At 49.3% G+C, this 13603-nt stretch overlaps 6 protein-coding genes across 6 annotated transcripts; 5 read left to right on the plus strand and 1 right to left on the minus strand.

Moving 5' to 3' along the window:
• Positions 1-635: 635 nt before the first annotated feature.
• H6S33_003982 (uncharacterized protein) lies at positions 636-2040 on the minus strand (the record flags this gene model as incomplete). Its single annotated transcript, XM_044835339.1, has 2 exons — positions 636-1732; positions 1857-2040. The coding sequence occupies 2 exons, from the start codon at positions 2038-2040 to the stop codon at positions 636-638; spliced, it is 1281 nt and encodes a 426-aa protein (XP_044691516.1).
• A 408-nt stretch (positions 2041-2448) lies between these two features.
• On the plus strand, positions 2449-3247 carry H6S33_003983 (uncharacterized protein; the record flags this gene model as incomplete). The annotated part of the gene is made up of 4 exons (XM_044835340.1): positions 2449-2628; positions 2695-2865; positions 2931-3014; positions 3071-3247. The coding sequence occupies 4 exons, from the start codon at positions 2449-2451 to the stop codon at positions 3245-3247; spliced, it is 612 nt and encodes a 203-aa protein (XP_044691517.1).
• A 317-nt stretch (positions 3248-3564) lies between these two features.
• On the plus strand, positions 3565-4293 carry H6S33_003984 (uncharacterized protein; the record flags this gene model as incomplete). The annotated part of the gene is made up of 3 exons (XM_044835341.1): positions 3565-3930; positions 4016-4074; positions 4152-4293. 3 exons carry the CDS (start codon positions 3565-3567, stop codon positions 4291-4293), a joined length of 567 nt encoding a protein of 188 aa, XP_044691518.1.
• Positions 4294-6867: 2574 nt separating this feature from the next.
• On the plus strand, positions 6868-7230 carry H6S33_003985 (uncharacterized protein; the record flags this gene model as incomplete). Its single annotated transcript, XM_044835342.1, has 2 exons — positions 6868-7051; positions 7121-7230. 2 exons carry the CDS (start codon positions 6868-6870, stop codon positions 7228-7230), a joined length of 294 nt encoding a protein of 97 aa, XP_044691519.1.
• A 1622-nt stretch (positions 7231-8852) lies between these two features.
• H6S33_003986 (uncharacterized protein) lies at positions 8853-9954 on the plus strand (the record flags this gene model as incomplete). Its single annotated transcript, XM_044835343.1, has 5 exons — positions 8853-9022; positions 9097-9284; positions 9348-9499; positions 9566-9636; positions 9690-9954. The coding sequence occupies 5 exons, from the start codon at positions 8853-8855 to the stop codon at positions 9952-9954; spliced, it is 846 nt and encodes a 281-aa protein (XP_044691520.1).
• A 1100-nt stretch (positions 9955-11054) lies between these two features.
• Positions 11055-11585, plus strand: H6S33_003987 (uncharacterized protein; the record flags this gene model as incomplete). Its single annotated transcript, XM_044835344.1, has 1 exon — positions 11055-11585. The coding sequence occupies one exon, from the start codon at positions 11055-11057 to the stop codon at positions 11583-11585; it is 531 nt and encodes a 176-aa protein (XP_044691521.1).
• Positions 11586-13603: the final 2018 nt, after the last annotated feature.

Raw genomic sequence — 13603 nt, forward strand, 5'->3', positions numbered from 1 at the left:
CACCCACTGAATCCAATTATCGTCACTCTCATCTTCTTTCATTCGAGAAATAGAGCAACAGAGCCTAAGCCATCTTTCTTGAGAATCTTCCGGTCTCAAATAGAGACCTCGATCACCAACAGCCTGAAAGCGTTTCAATCATTTCCTCACCCAACCCCGACCTGGCAAATGTTCCCCAATACGATTCGTCCTCTATGTGGTACCATACATTTTCCAGTACTATTCACCTCCCAGTACCATCCCTCATGTGAGGAAGAAATAATAGTGTTAGCCATTGATCCCCCACGTACACAGAAAGAACAAAAGTACTGCTTCAGGCAGGGACCATGGTCCATCCATGCTGGAAATTATCCCCGCCCCATGCATGGCTCGAATCCCAGAGATTGAAGAGTCTTGTGGGACCTAGAACCTGAGGCTAACATCACGATCATCATGAAATATCACTCGACAGACTTCCGATCAGCTGGTTCTAGGAACAACGCATCAAGACTCAGTTGTGTAACCAACTTGATTTCTACAGTTCACGGTATAACCATTCTTGAGAGTGGGGTTTAAATCAATTTGGAGAGGGACAAAAACAAGAACATGCCATTATCGTTTGGGTATCACGAAACAAGAATGAAAAGAAAACAGGCCTAAACCTTGGACTCCCTCTTGGCCCCCACCTTGATACTCTCCCTCAGTAGCGGCGCCACCTGCTTCCTACTCGCCTTCAAGTTCTTCTGACACCAGGCCCTCCTCCTGCCATGATCCCCATCAAGGGCGCCGCCACCCCACACACTCAGTCCCAACCCGGCCTCCTCTGCCATCCGCACAAACGTATCCAAGCACCCCTCCGCCCCATCATTCAACACCCACACAAACAGCTCCCTCCTAAAGTTCCCCCCACGGCCCGTGGTCGTCATCACACTGACCACATCCAGCCCCCGCTCCCCTGCCCAGCTCTTCACCCCCTCCACAAACCCCTCGCCCGCCTCCCGCCCCTTCAACCACTCCAGCTCCCGCAGCACAGATGCGATACCGACTTTTCTCTGCACCCCGTCCGCGCCCGTCACGCTCTCAGTCCACTCCTTCCAGTCCTTGCGCAGCAGGTCACGCAGCGGCATGGCGTCAACGTTGTTCTTAGCGTCCCACACGCCGTTATAGAACTTCTTCCGATCCCATGGCTCGCTGGCATCCCCGCCTTCTGTAGCGCTCTTGGCCATCTCGGCCTCTAGAAAAGCCAGCACCTCCTCGTCGTGCGGGGTGACTTTGTTGGTCATGTTCGTGGTATCAATCAACACCGCGGCGAGCGTCAGTCTCGCCAGCTCCCCACGGACGTCTCCACTCTGCGGGAAAGCGCTCTGGAAGTGCTGTGTGACGAGGGACGAGCATGATCCGCTCGGTGTTATGATGCGCGGTTTTGCATCTGGGTATAGGCCCTCGTCGTCGTGGTGGTCGATGACGGCTGTGACGGCTTTGGTGGGGTCTGTGAAGTGGGAGGAGAGGTTTGGTTCGATGTGGTTGTGGTCGACGAGGGTTATGTTTGTGGAGTGTTTGGGCAGGTCGGTGATGGGGGGGTCGTCGGTGAAGTTGAGGTCGGAGGGGGAGATGGAGAAGAGGTTGCAGAGGTGTAGAATCTCGGGGCGGAGGGAGAGGTCTTCGCGCGGGATGGAAAGGAAGGGGATTGTGGGTGGGGTGGTGGGACCGGTGTAGTAGGCGTAGAGGATGGAGGATGCGAAGGAGTCGATGTCTGGATCGTCAGTTCTTTTCTTTCATTGCATTTTATTAATATATATCCGCGCTAGGACTCTACTACTGATACTACTGGTATAACAAAGACTAGAACCAGGACCGACTAGTGATATCAAACATACCCGCAGACTGATTCCCAATCACAATATTAACCGGCTTCCTTGCTTTCAACGACGCCAGCAGCGACTGGCGGCTCGTGTGCAAAAACTGCTTCAGCGATGTGCGCACGATGGATGACATTGTGATGTATATTCTTAGAGAATCCGAGGGCGCAGACGAGTTTGGGGAGATGTCAAGCTGGGTCATCGCGAGAAGATAGTTATATTTCGATCTTGGCAGTGACAGTCAGTGACATTCCCTACGTCATAGAAATAGATCCCCGGCCTTGCACCTAAGGAAGTCAAATTGCAAAATAGAGCAGGAAGGTGGAAACCGACCTCCTGGGTTCTAGTAGTAGAACTGTAGGACCGGATCTTGCCCAATTCGAGTTGTTAACTTCTCCCCAAGTTGTTAAAAAACTGAAGCACACCTCCCCCGCAAGGTGTCACGGTGGGGAAATGATAGTTAACAACCAAACCCCCAACCCCCAGGGTCAGGGTTATGTATAATTTCTTGCGGCTCAAAAAATGCCCCTCATACCTCCATGCCCACCCCACCATGAATTGAAACGGTGAATATTCCCAATCCATACATTCCCTCAAAGCTCCTCCCACAATGAAGAAAGCCGAAGTAGAGCGCCTCGCGCAGCCCGACTACTGGGACGAAAAATATACCGCCGAGGGCGCCACAAAGTCGTTCGACTGGTTCCGCGACTTCCAGTCGCTGAAGCCGTTCTTCGCAAAGCACATGCCCGACAAAGCTGCGCGCATCCTGCACCTGGGGTGCGGGAACAGTGTATGTAGAAAAATTATATATACAACAATGAACAATACAAGGTCTAATCTGACGAGGCCGGTATAGACGCTATCAGCGGACCTGGCGAACGAGGGATACACAGACCAGGTGATGGTGGACTTCTCGGAGGTCATTATCGCGCAGATGAAGGAGCGGCATCCGGAGATGGTGTGGCAGGTGATGGATGTGAGGGAGATGAATTATGCGGATGATGAGTTTGATTTGGCGATTGATAAGGTCCGTCTCTCTCCGGGTTTGCTTGTTAGAGGTGAATATGCTGAGTGGGTGTGGGTGTATTGTAGGGCACACTGGACGCCATGCTCTCCGGCTCGCTATGGGATCTCGAGGACGTGGTGAGGGAGAATACGACGCGGTATATCGACGAGGTAGGCCCTGACACTACTAGCTATTTGTTTGGTTTACTAGCTGACGAGATGGATAGGTTGCGAGGGTGCTGAAGCCCGGTGGGACGTTCCTATACATCACGTATCGCCAGCCGCACTTCATAAAGCCGATCATTGCGCGGGAGAAGGTCTGGCCGGGCTTTGAGATTGAGAGCTTGCAGGCCGAGGGCGGCATGTTTGAGTATTTTGGGTTTGTCATGACGAAGCTGCGGTGAGGACCGGGGGGTGGAGGGGGGGGGTGTAATGTAGATAGTAGCTAGCTAGAGGAATATACTAGGGTTCTTTGAATTGTGAAGTTGTGAAATTGTAGTAGAGTGGAGTGGAGCAGTTGGGGGTTCACTTGGTCATGGAGCTTACCTTGTAAATGGCTAGCAGCTATCTGCAGCTACCTGGATGTATGGGCGGATTACAAAACGTCACTCAAAGCAAACACAAGCTATCACCCTGTCTACCCGCACAAGCACTATCTACTCTACTCTATCTACCCTATCTACTCTACCTATCACCACCACCCACCTACACCTCTCCTACAATGCCCGCCCTAGGCCTCCGCCTCCTCCGCCAAGCCCGCACCCACCTCCCCTTCAAACCCCGCCGCCGCTTCTTCTCTAGCGCCCCACCCGAGGCCCCGACTCCGATCCCAACCCCAACCCCGACACCAACGCCCACCTCCTCCGCCGAGGCCATCGCCTCCAAGCTCCCCAAGCGCCTCCGCCCCTACGCCTCGCGCTTCATCAACCGTCCCGTCTCACACATCACCTCCTTCCTCGTGCTACACGAGCTCACGGCCATCGTCCCGCTCGGCGGCCTAGTGTGGCTCTTTCACGCGACGAAGTGGACGCCGCCGGGGATGCCCGGCGAGTGGGTTGCGGCGGGGACGGAGAAGTTTGGGAATTACGTGAGTAGCCCCGGACTGTATCAGGGGGAGTGAATTGGGGCAGACTGGGGGGAGTGGAATAGGGCTGATGAGGAGGGAGGGATAGGTTAGGAAGAAGGGCTGGGAGAGCTTCAAGGGCGACAAGGGCGGGAGACTGCTGTTTGAGTGAGTGTGCAATACAGCTACTTAGCTATGTATTCCATTTTTTGTTCACGGATGCTGATATTGGGGGGATTGAAAAGGGTTGCGACGGCGTGGGCAGTCGTGAAGGCGCTGCTGCCGCTGCGGATTGGGTTGAGTTTGTGGGCGACGCCGTGGTTTGCAAGGGTTTTTGTGGTGCCGGTGCTGAGTGTTTTTAGGAGGACGAAGAAGGTGCCGTCGTAGGTACTGGCGGGTGGGTGTTGAGGTAAAGGTAGTGAGTGGTAGAGTGAAGCCCCCTATCTCCATAATTATAGGAATTGGAAGGAAAGAAGAGAGAAGAGTTAGGTATGTAAATGCAGTAAAGCACTTAGAATCTCCCCTCAGGATCGATTGAGCAGCGGAGAAGAGGGAGGGAGACGGTCAATTTTGTAAGTAGACAGAGTAGCGTAGCACCTTAGTAGCCACTTAGCCACACAGGCCCGGCCGCATCATCCCACCTTTCCCGCCCGCCGCACAAACCCCGCCCGAGCACCCACTGTGACCCACCCGTGACCCGGAATCCCGCCCCATAAACAAATCCCGCCCATCACTCCCGAGCGGCGACCGCACCCCAGCCACACCAGGCCCGCGCGCGGCAACAGCCAGCGCCTAGGCTACTCTACATCTCTCCTTAGCAAAACCAAGCGCCCGGGAAGATATCAGGTTAATTAATTCCTCGAAAGGCACTGATGCGCGCTCGGGAGCTTTCGAGAAGCTGTGGTTGGGTCCCCTTAGGCCTTGCGATTGTCTCACTTGATCCAAGACATACAGCTAGCTTAGCTGGCAAGACAACGGCAACGGTGCGCCGTGGGTAGGGTATATTATCCCTTTTCAACGAGGGGCTGCCGGATTACCTGGGCAGCTTTGGGGCGTGGCTTCCGGTGGCTTTTTGGCTTTGTGGAGAGGAGGATCGGAGGTAGGGAGGTAGGAAGAAGGGGAGGAAGAGGCGGGGGGAGAGTGAGGCATGGGGGATCACTCGGTTTTGTGGTGTTTTTTGGAGGATGTTGAGGTTTAGATGGGAATATACGGTGATGATATCTAATGATCTTTGGTTTTTTTTCACTATTAAAGATCGTCGTTTATGAAAGTCGCTGTAATATGTCCCTTGCATGAAAACTCTCATGCGGAACATGATCGATTTGCGCGCAATCTCATACAGCAGCTCGCTGATATTACATGTAGAGCTATATTACAACCACAACGATCATGCAATAAATATATGGGGGAGACATATAAACAACTATATCCGTCTTGAGCTTGATGTTTAGTATGTAGGCACATGTACATACCCGTCTCATAGAGTAGGATCAATACGGGCGGGAATCTTGTGAATCAAAGTGCTCTACGTAGTATCATTAGGATTATCTACATAGTATTCTCCCGCTATATGGGTACTGCACTATGATGGTGACCCTTGTAAATACGGTAGCTCCCAACTTCACTGTCAAATAAAACTTTCCACGAAAAGCTCCTGAGCAATTTCTACCTCCAAAATTACCACAATCTTGATGAGCTCCCGACTGAGCTCCCGACTGAGCTCCACAAGACAGAAATCACCAGAATTACCACTGCCAATACTCTCCCAACAACACATTCCCACTTCCTCCTATCCTCTCTTTTCGTATCTCTCTACCCATCGCAGCCAGTCGCACCCGACCCCCCTCCAAACCAGGCCCTCATTCCCGACCGCCTCACAAGATGTTTCTGCCATGTTTCTGTAAATATACGCAGGGCTGAGAGATACCGTGATCAAGGCCGGGGGCCGCTCGGGCCATTATTGCTCTCTTATCCCCAATCGGGTATCAACAAGACGGTGTGGCTTCTGTCAGTGAGGTGGGGGCGCCGAGATACCTAGCTACCTCTAGGGTACTGGGTATAGAGACGGTAGGTAAGCTCCGGTTGGTTGGTTTTGAGCTGTGGGTCGGGTGTTCCTGGGATATCCTTGTACCTGGCCTAGCTACAGCCACATAGTTCTGAATTAGAGTTAGAGTAGCACTATAAGGTACCAAGAGCTTCTTTTATGCTTCGATAAAGTATGTATGTAGATGTGATATCATGGCCATGGGTACGAAATTTGGATCTTCGGGAGTGTAATTCTAAATAATTGTTAACTTCATATTGGAGGTGAATTTTCTAGAAATTGTATATATGCTTGCGCTTGGTATTCTTAGGTTTTCTCCTGAGATCTCGTGATAATCTCTTGAAGTATTGATCAGGCCATATTACTCGGACTGTGTCAGCGCCTCAAACCTAACAGTATGATGACTTCGTATCTGCAATATTGTTCCAGTTCAATGCCTTGCAATTGAGTCTTACATCTTGTCTGATACATGCCGAGTGATTTGTCCCTTCGGCACGCGATATCTTAGATTCAACAACACCCCTTTTCAATATCCGGGAGGTTTGTGCGAATATGAGACCGGATACTCAACGGTCTCGGTGTTAACAGCGGCATACTAACCATAGCTTCCACGATAGCTTGGGCCACCTCAACGTACACCAACCACCAAACCTCACTACCGCCACCAGAGTCCCGTGCAGTATGGGTAAGCCCGTATCGTAGGTTCAAGCGCTGTAGCTATCATTCTCCGTAGTTACATGTAGTTGGGCCAAAATCAATGGGCTTCAGAATTGTATAAATGAGAGCCATTCCCACCCCCAACTACAATCTCCATCCACTCATCCAATTCACTCGCTTCACTCACTACACTCACTCACTCACTACCACACTCTTCAACTACCTTCGTTTTTTTTAAACAAACCTCCAAATCAATCAAAATGCAGTTCTCTACCATCTTTTCCATTGCCACTCTCGTTGCCGCCGTCGCCGCTGCTCCTTCTTGCAACTCTCCCACCCAGCAGAACGCCTGCGCCGCCCGCACTGACGGCCACAACGTCGCTGCCTGCTGCACCATGCTCCATGCTGGTGGTAAGGAGATCTGCCAGAGCATTGCCTCTATCGGTATGCCAATTCCTTCTTGAGTTGTCTTTTCTTCTCTTCAAGATTATATTCTAACGTTAGAGATTACAGGGATCTGCACTGCCGCTGCTGGCTCCGTCACCACTGTCAAGTGCTGCAACGTCTCTAGCGGAGAACAGAAAGGCCTCGTCAACATCGCCGCCCCTCTCTGTGTCTTGTAAACAGTTTCTCGAAGCGATCGGGTAGTGGAGGAGAAGTAGAAGGATGGGAGGATCTTAGAAAGGGGAAAGGATGGGGGGGTTGGTAGTAGGATGATGGATCATTGTTAGGGGATGGTTTATATTAGAAAATGTGGAGGAAATAATATTTAATACAAAGGAATTGACTTTGGTTGCTCCTTAACAAACATGTTCCAATTGATGTGCTACTGTGATTGTGATAGTGACTTGAAACATTGGCAGCGCTTCATTATAGTAATCCGGTGTTTAGCTCGCGATCGGCCCAGTTCGAACTTCCTCTCCATTTTTTTCGGTGTTTGATAATAATTATGATAGCGAGTACAGCTTCTTTGCGAAAACGGTTGGTTGGACACCTCGAGTGACTCTACATGATTCGTTTTCTCGCTCTTGCAACTGCGACACCACATCTCAACAAGGAAAGAAAAGAAAAACCTAAGGAAGTAAACTCTCACCAAGATACAATATCGCTGATCAGGGGCAGATCAAACATCAATTCTCATCGATCTACATTACCATAGCATGCAGTTAGATCTAACTCATCTTCCCTCGCCCGATTACCGATTGGTCAAGCTGCCACGCACGGACCGGACGTCTCACCCGCGACAGGGGGTTTTCTGCAACTGCCAACACAGTTCAACGCTCACACGACCAGCGGAATGCGAATATCGGGTTCATGCTCGGTTGGAATGTGCTGTTCTAACGGCATGCCGAAGTCTGAGTCGTTGCCTTGCAGTCGATGGAGTGGGTCACCCGACATCACTCGGCCATATATAGGTTGGGGTATGACAGGACGGCTGGAGTGGCGTCGAGATAGAAGGGCAGAGAAGCTTAAGCTTTGATAAAGGGGCTTAAGTTCTTAATAGATACCATAGACGGATTCGTGATGGGACTAGGATGTAGAAGCACTTTGCAAATTTGGCTCTGAAAATATACTGCCGGAAAAAAGAGATGGCTAGATCAGATAAAGGCCACGGCGGGCTATTTCGGGCAACATCTACATGATATGTTTCGGAGGCTCGATCTCTTCTTGGGTCAACTAATTTGTCTTCTTATCTCAATCCTGGTTAGAGATCTAGAGATCGGTTTATATGAGATAGGCGAAAAAACAATTACCACTCCGTTTTCTTCCAGGATATATATAGTCACTATTCATTTCGAGTTTTCTTCCTAGGAGTTCTTCACCGGGTTGACTGGTTGAGAACATATATCCTCAAATATTCCTTAGATTTAAGACTCTCTAGAGCTAGTAACTGGGCGGCGAACTTAAGTAGTTGTGAATACCAATTGCAAGGGGACGGTATACGTATGCTTGCTTCTTTGTGTCGAGCCAATGCCATTGCGTATATTAGGAGTTCCTGATTTCATAAGGGCTGAACCGAACTCTAGGTAGAATACGTTGTACCTATTGGATGGAGTTATCCAACATTTTAATTCAAGCAAGGTTGAGTTTCACCAACCTGTCGGCATCATGATCAGGGCAAGGGTCTTTAAGCCGCATCGCCAAGCCTCACCTAGTCGCGGGAACTAAAACGTGACACCAAAATTATGACTGCGGTCCACCATACCCACAAAAATTACAACCTCACAATCGCACGTCCGCACCAATGGCCTCCCCACCACCCCTTAAGCGCCAGAAGCAGTCCGGCCAGCGGACAGGCCTACGCGAAAAACACCGCAACAACCAGGAGCGCAAGGAGGAAGCGAAGCTGCCGCAGAAGAAATACTACCGCCAAAGAGCTCATGCGAACCCGTTTTCGGATCACCAGTTGGCCTAGTAAGTTTGGTTCTGTGGCCAGTGGAATTGGCGGGGGAATTGAGGTGCCGGTTCCTAATTGCGTGTTGGGGTAGTCCGTCGAGTCCGAAGGAGATGGTTTGGGCCAACCATTTCCCAAAGTACTTCCCGAGTGCCACAGCCGCGGGCGGAGATGCCGAGACCAAGCCGAGTGGGAAGCAAGTCGAGGTTGCGGATATCGGGTGTGGTTTTGGAGGACTGATTGTGTCACTGGCGCAGAAGCTGCCGGATACTCTAATGTTGGGTATGTATGCCCAAAGAAGTTCGATTCGGGCTTGGTAAAGGTTGTTGACTCTTGAGGATTTAGGAATGGAAATCAGGACCCAGGTTACGGAGTATGTGGATGAGCGGATCAAGGCGCTCAGAATACAGCATGAGACCGAAGGCCATTACCAGAACATCAGTGTTCTCAGGGCGAACACGATGAAGTTCCTCCCCAACATCTACGAGAAATTCCAGGTTTGCTATACCCACCCGCGGAGATGTAGGGATACGAAGAGGCAGGAGTCTGACTGTTTGTGATAGCTCAGCAAAATATTTATTTGTTTTCCTGACCCTCACTTCAAGGCGCGCAAGCACAAAGCGCGTATCGTCTCGTATTTACCTCCATTCCGCCGTAAAGCCAGGCACTCTACTAACTTGAGCATAGCCCTACACTCTGCGCAGAATATGCCTATGTCCTCCGCCCAGGAGGTATCGTCTACACCATCACCGACGTGGAGGATCTACACAAGTGGATGGCCAAGCACTTTGACGACCACCCACTTTTCGACCGCCTAACCGAGGAGGACCTCGAAGGCGACGTGTGTGTGGAGGTGATGAGGACAGACACCGAGGAGGGAAAGAAGGTTGAGAGAAATAATGGGAGCAAGTTTGTGGCGTGCTGGAAGAGGAGAGAGGATCCTGAATGGTGATCTGGTGATCATATTAGTGTAGTAATAATTTGTCTGTACTATTCTTTCCTCCCATATCACCTTCCCTTTTTCTTCTCCTGAACGAGACAACACGAGACGCCATGTGTTCCTCACATATTTGTGAGAGCTATGGTGTTCGTAGGGCAGATTTTTGGGTTTTTGCGGGGGCTACACAGGGCGCGCTTTGTGCCTTTGTACTTTACAGCTAGGGATTGGGAAAACATACTAGTACTGGATTGCTGAACTCAATGGTATGAGCTCGTACATCGAGAAAAAAGGACCCGTTCCATAGCATACATGTAGTTTGCTGAATATCTACCTTACTAAGGCCCTAGTAATAGCACCAAAACATGCCTTGGACAATAGTATGAATATCAATCTTATGCACTGGATAAAAGGGTCTGATCTACATAGGGACAACCCCCCGCACCACGGACTGTGCAGTAGCCACGTTTCGGGAGAGTGCACCATCTTTGAGATGAGGCGTGACAGGATGCACAACAATTGAATCAACACACTAGACCCTGATTCAGTTCCCGATGTTGTGGGACGATGAGATTGGATGGGGTGAAACCTCGATCAGTGCGCTGTGGTTGTGATAGTTGTCGTTAGTAATGGAGGCAAAGGGGTGTCTCAGCCACATTCTGGCAATATCATGAATGGTCACTCGCTCCGCTCTGTTGATAAGATAAGATAAGATTGATGCGGCACCACAACGTCCGATGCCAAGACCACACGATATTTCTGGAAGGTTCGTACCCTGGCAATGTTTGAAAGCTTGGAAGCGAGCCGACCCCAGCTTTCGAGAAATGTCTAGAGCTTACAACGTAGTACGTCACAAGCACCTGAGCTTACTAGAGGATTCCACAACTCTCTCGAGATGGCCAGGTCGCGAGTGAGCGAGAGTGCTTATAAAATATCCCCAATTATCCACCCGATAGAATTCGTATTCAGAATATCAGAACACAGAGAAAGCAAAGTATCTTGACAGCTATCATATCCTATTCTATAAAAGACTCTCCACGACATCAAAGATAACCACAATTCGATACCACACAACCTTTCGTATCTCCAAACCCTACAACCAACCAACCACAAAAATGTCTTACCAGCCACGCGACTACCAGACCCTCTTCCGCATGCTCGGAGACCCCTCCCTCTACCAGAAATACCAAATCCCCTCAAACACACAATCCGCCCATCGCGAAAACACCGGCTTCTCGCCTAACTTCGATGTCTACGAGACTCCGAACGAATATGTTCTCGAGGGAGAGCTTCCCGGACTACACGACAAGACAAAGGTTCAGATCGAGTTCACTGATGCGCAAACCTTACTTGTGCGTGGGCGTATTGAGAGGTCGCATGAGCAGGACGTTCAGAGGAGGAAGAGCTTGAAGCCTACTGTTGAGGATGAGGAGGAGGCTGGGAAGAAGGATGTAGCGAGACCTAAGGAGGCGGACAAAACCAAGTATTGGGTATCCGAGAGAAACATTGGCGAGTTCCAGAGGAACTTCACGTTCCCTGGCGCGGTCGATCTGGATTTGGTGAAGGCCAGTCTGGAGCACGGAATCTTAAGGATTGTGGTCCCTAAGAAGGTCCAGGCTGGATCTAGGAAGATTGAGATATCGTAGTGTGATTGATACTCTATGAATTGTTTTAATTGATTGAGCATGTTTTGTTCGGATTGGTTTTTATTTTTTTTATTTTTAGCTTTGTTGGGATTCTGGGCTTGATTGATTTGAATGATCTGGTTTTATGATTTGTTCTGGTACTTTGGGGTGGGTTCTATTGATATCTCGAGGGTTAGCTACTTACTTGGTCACGTCTTTTCCTTTTCTTTGCTCTATGGATGTTACTCAGTTGATTTGTTATTTCCAATCAATCAATTTCTATTATAAAATCTCTCAGTCCTAATCGTGAATTCTGACCAATCGATAAGAGTTTGAGAAGAAATGCCCGTCTTCAATCGGGGATTCAGAGTATCCGAGTGAGATCCCATGCATGCATATATGCCCATGCACGACACGCCAATTAAGCTTCAATCACACATACCGGTAGAGTATATATTTGATGTACAAGAACTGATTCCATCATACTTTCAATGATAAACCATTCACAATTCAATATGTATATTACCACACTTGAAACAACTAACGTAGGTCATGATCATTGTATCTATATAAATGGCATTTAAATATCACTAAGAATACGGTCTCTACAGCTTGCGGTAAGATTATTGTAGAAGTATGGGAGGAGTCCTATTGGCTTGCCTAGCCATAGAAACTCTGTTTTTAGCCCCTGTTTCTACAATAATTCTACCTCTCGCTGTGTCCATCTTCTGTCCGAACACGTATGCACGCACAGGGTCCCTTATACTTGCATCCGTGGTCGAAGCCTGCCCACCTGGATCCATGCATGGGCTGAAAGCCCACATAAAACCCAACTCTCCAGTCTCTCTGGATACAGGTTGTGTCGTTGATTAAAGATATCGCAACTTAAGACCGGTATCTACAAGTAGGATAGACTTGCAATTTGTCAATCCCTGGGGTACCGATATCCGTTGGCAGAATGCCACATATAGATGTAGATTCCCATATATATATTAGTAGCTAATTTGGACTTTTACCTTGTTTAGGTCCGGAGGAGATTGATATTTTTCGCAGCGGCCTGGCCGGGTTCAGCCCAGCTGGTCTTCCACGAGTAAGAGAGTCCTCTAGATTGAGAGTCCGAGCGCGAGACCGCTACTTTGAAAAGACAGGCTGCACATAGACCCGTCTGGCCGGGTACCGCAAACTACTATTGGCATGTTATTGGTATCATGTACCAGACCCTGGCTATTCTTTTGATCTTGTTCTGGCCCAGTCACGAAGTTCAACTATAAGAGAGTCTTAGCTCCTTGCCATGTGCACCTGCGCCAATAAATGTCGGGTTCAATAGATTAGACAGTTAAGAATGCGAATCATTGCACTCACAGTCTGGGGCGGATCTAGGGCAATGTCCAATCGAATTGAATTTCGGTGATAGTGGTGCTTACATGTAAGTACTTACAATCCGATGTAGAGGCTAGTGGGATACTTCCCTAACTTCTGATTGGACTGCTGTTTTGCGAGAGAAATTTCACCACTGGGTTGGCGTTTTACAGCACCAGTCTATCTAGGGGGAGTTGGTTCACTCAGGATACTTCCTCACCGGTCCGACTCTGTGGCTCAATAGGAGCACTCTCGTAGGGAAAGGTCAGCTTGTCAAACGAATCTAAACCCACTTAGTCAGTCCACCACTTCCCGTATTTACAACCCCCAATGTCTATAAGTACTGGTGTAACTAGCTGCCTTTCACTTTTTTTCCAACTTATATCCAGCGCACTCTATATATACAAGTACCCGCCATACTTATATTTACATAATTTATCTACTCCGCATGCGCACTGTTCACCCTAGCACTCATCCTAACGACAATTAATCCACTAAACTCATCGCCTCCTATATCACCCAGACCCTTCGGTTATGGGCAGGCATTAGACATGTATAAAGTTTTGAAATAGGGTAAACTGAGCAATCACCAACCGAACGCAGGGCCATGACCCGTAAGTATGAAATGTATGGAACAGTGAACTACATGCAAAGTAGGTCTGATATATATATACGACTGG

The sequence above is a fragment of the Morchella sextelata genome (genome assembly GCF_020137385.1).
Source record: "Morchella sextelata strain SCLS chromosome Unknown scls_16, whole genome shotgun sequence".
NCBI classification, from domain to species: domain Eukaryota; kingdom Fungi; phylum Ascomycota; class Pezizomycetes; order Pezizales; family Morchellaceae; genus Morchella; species Morchella sextelata.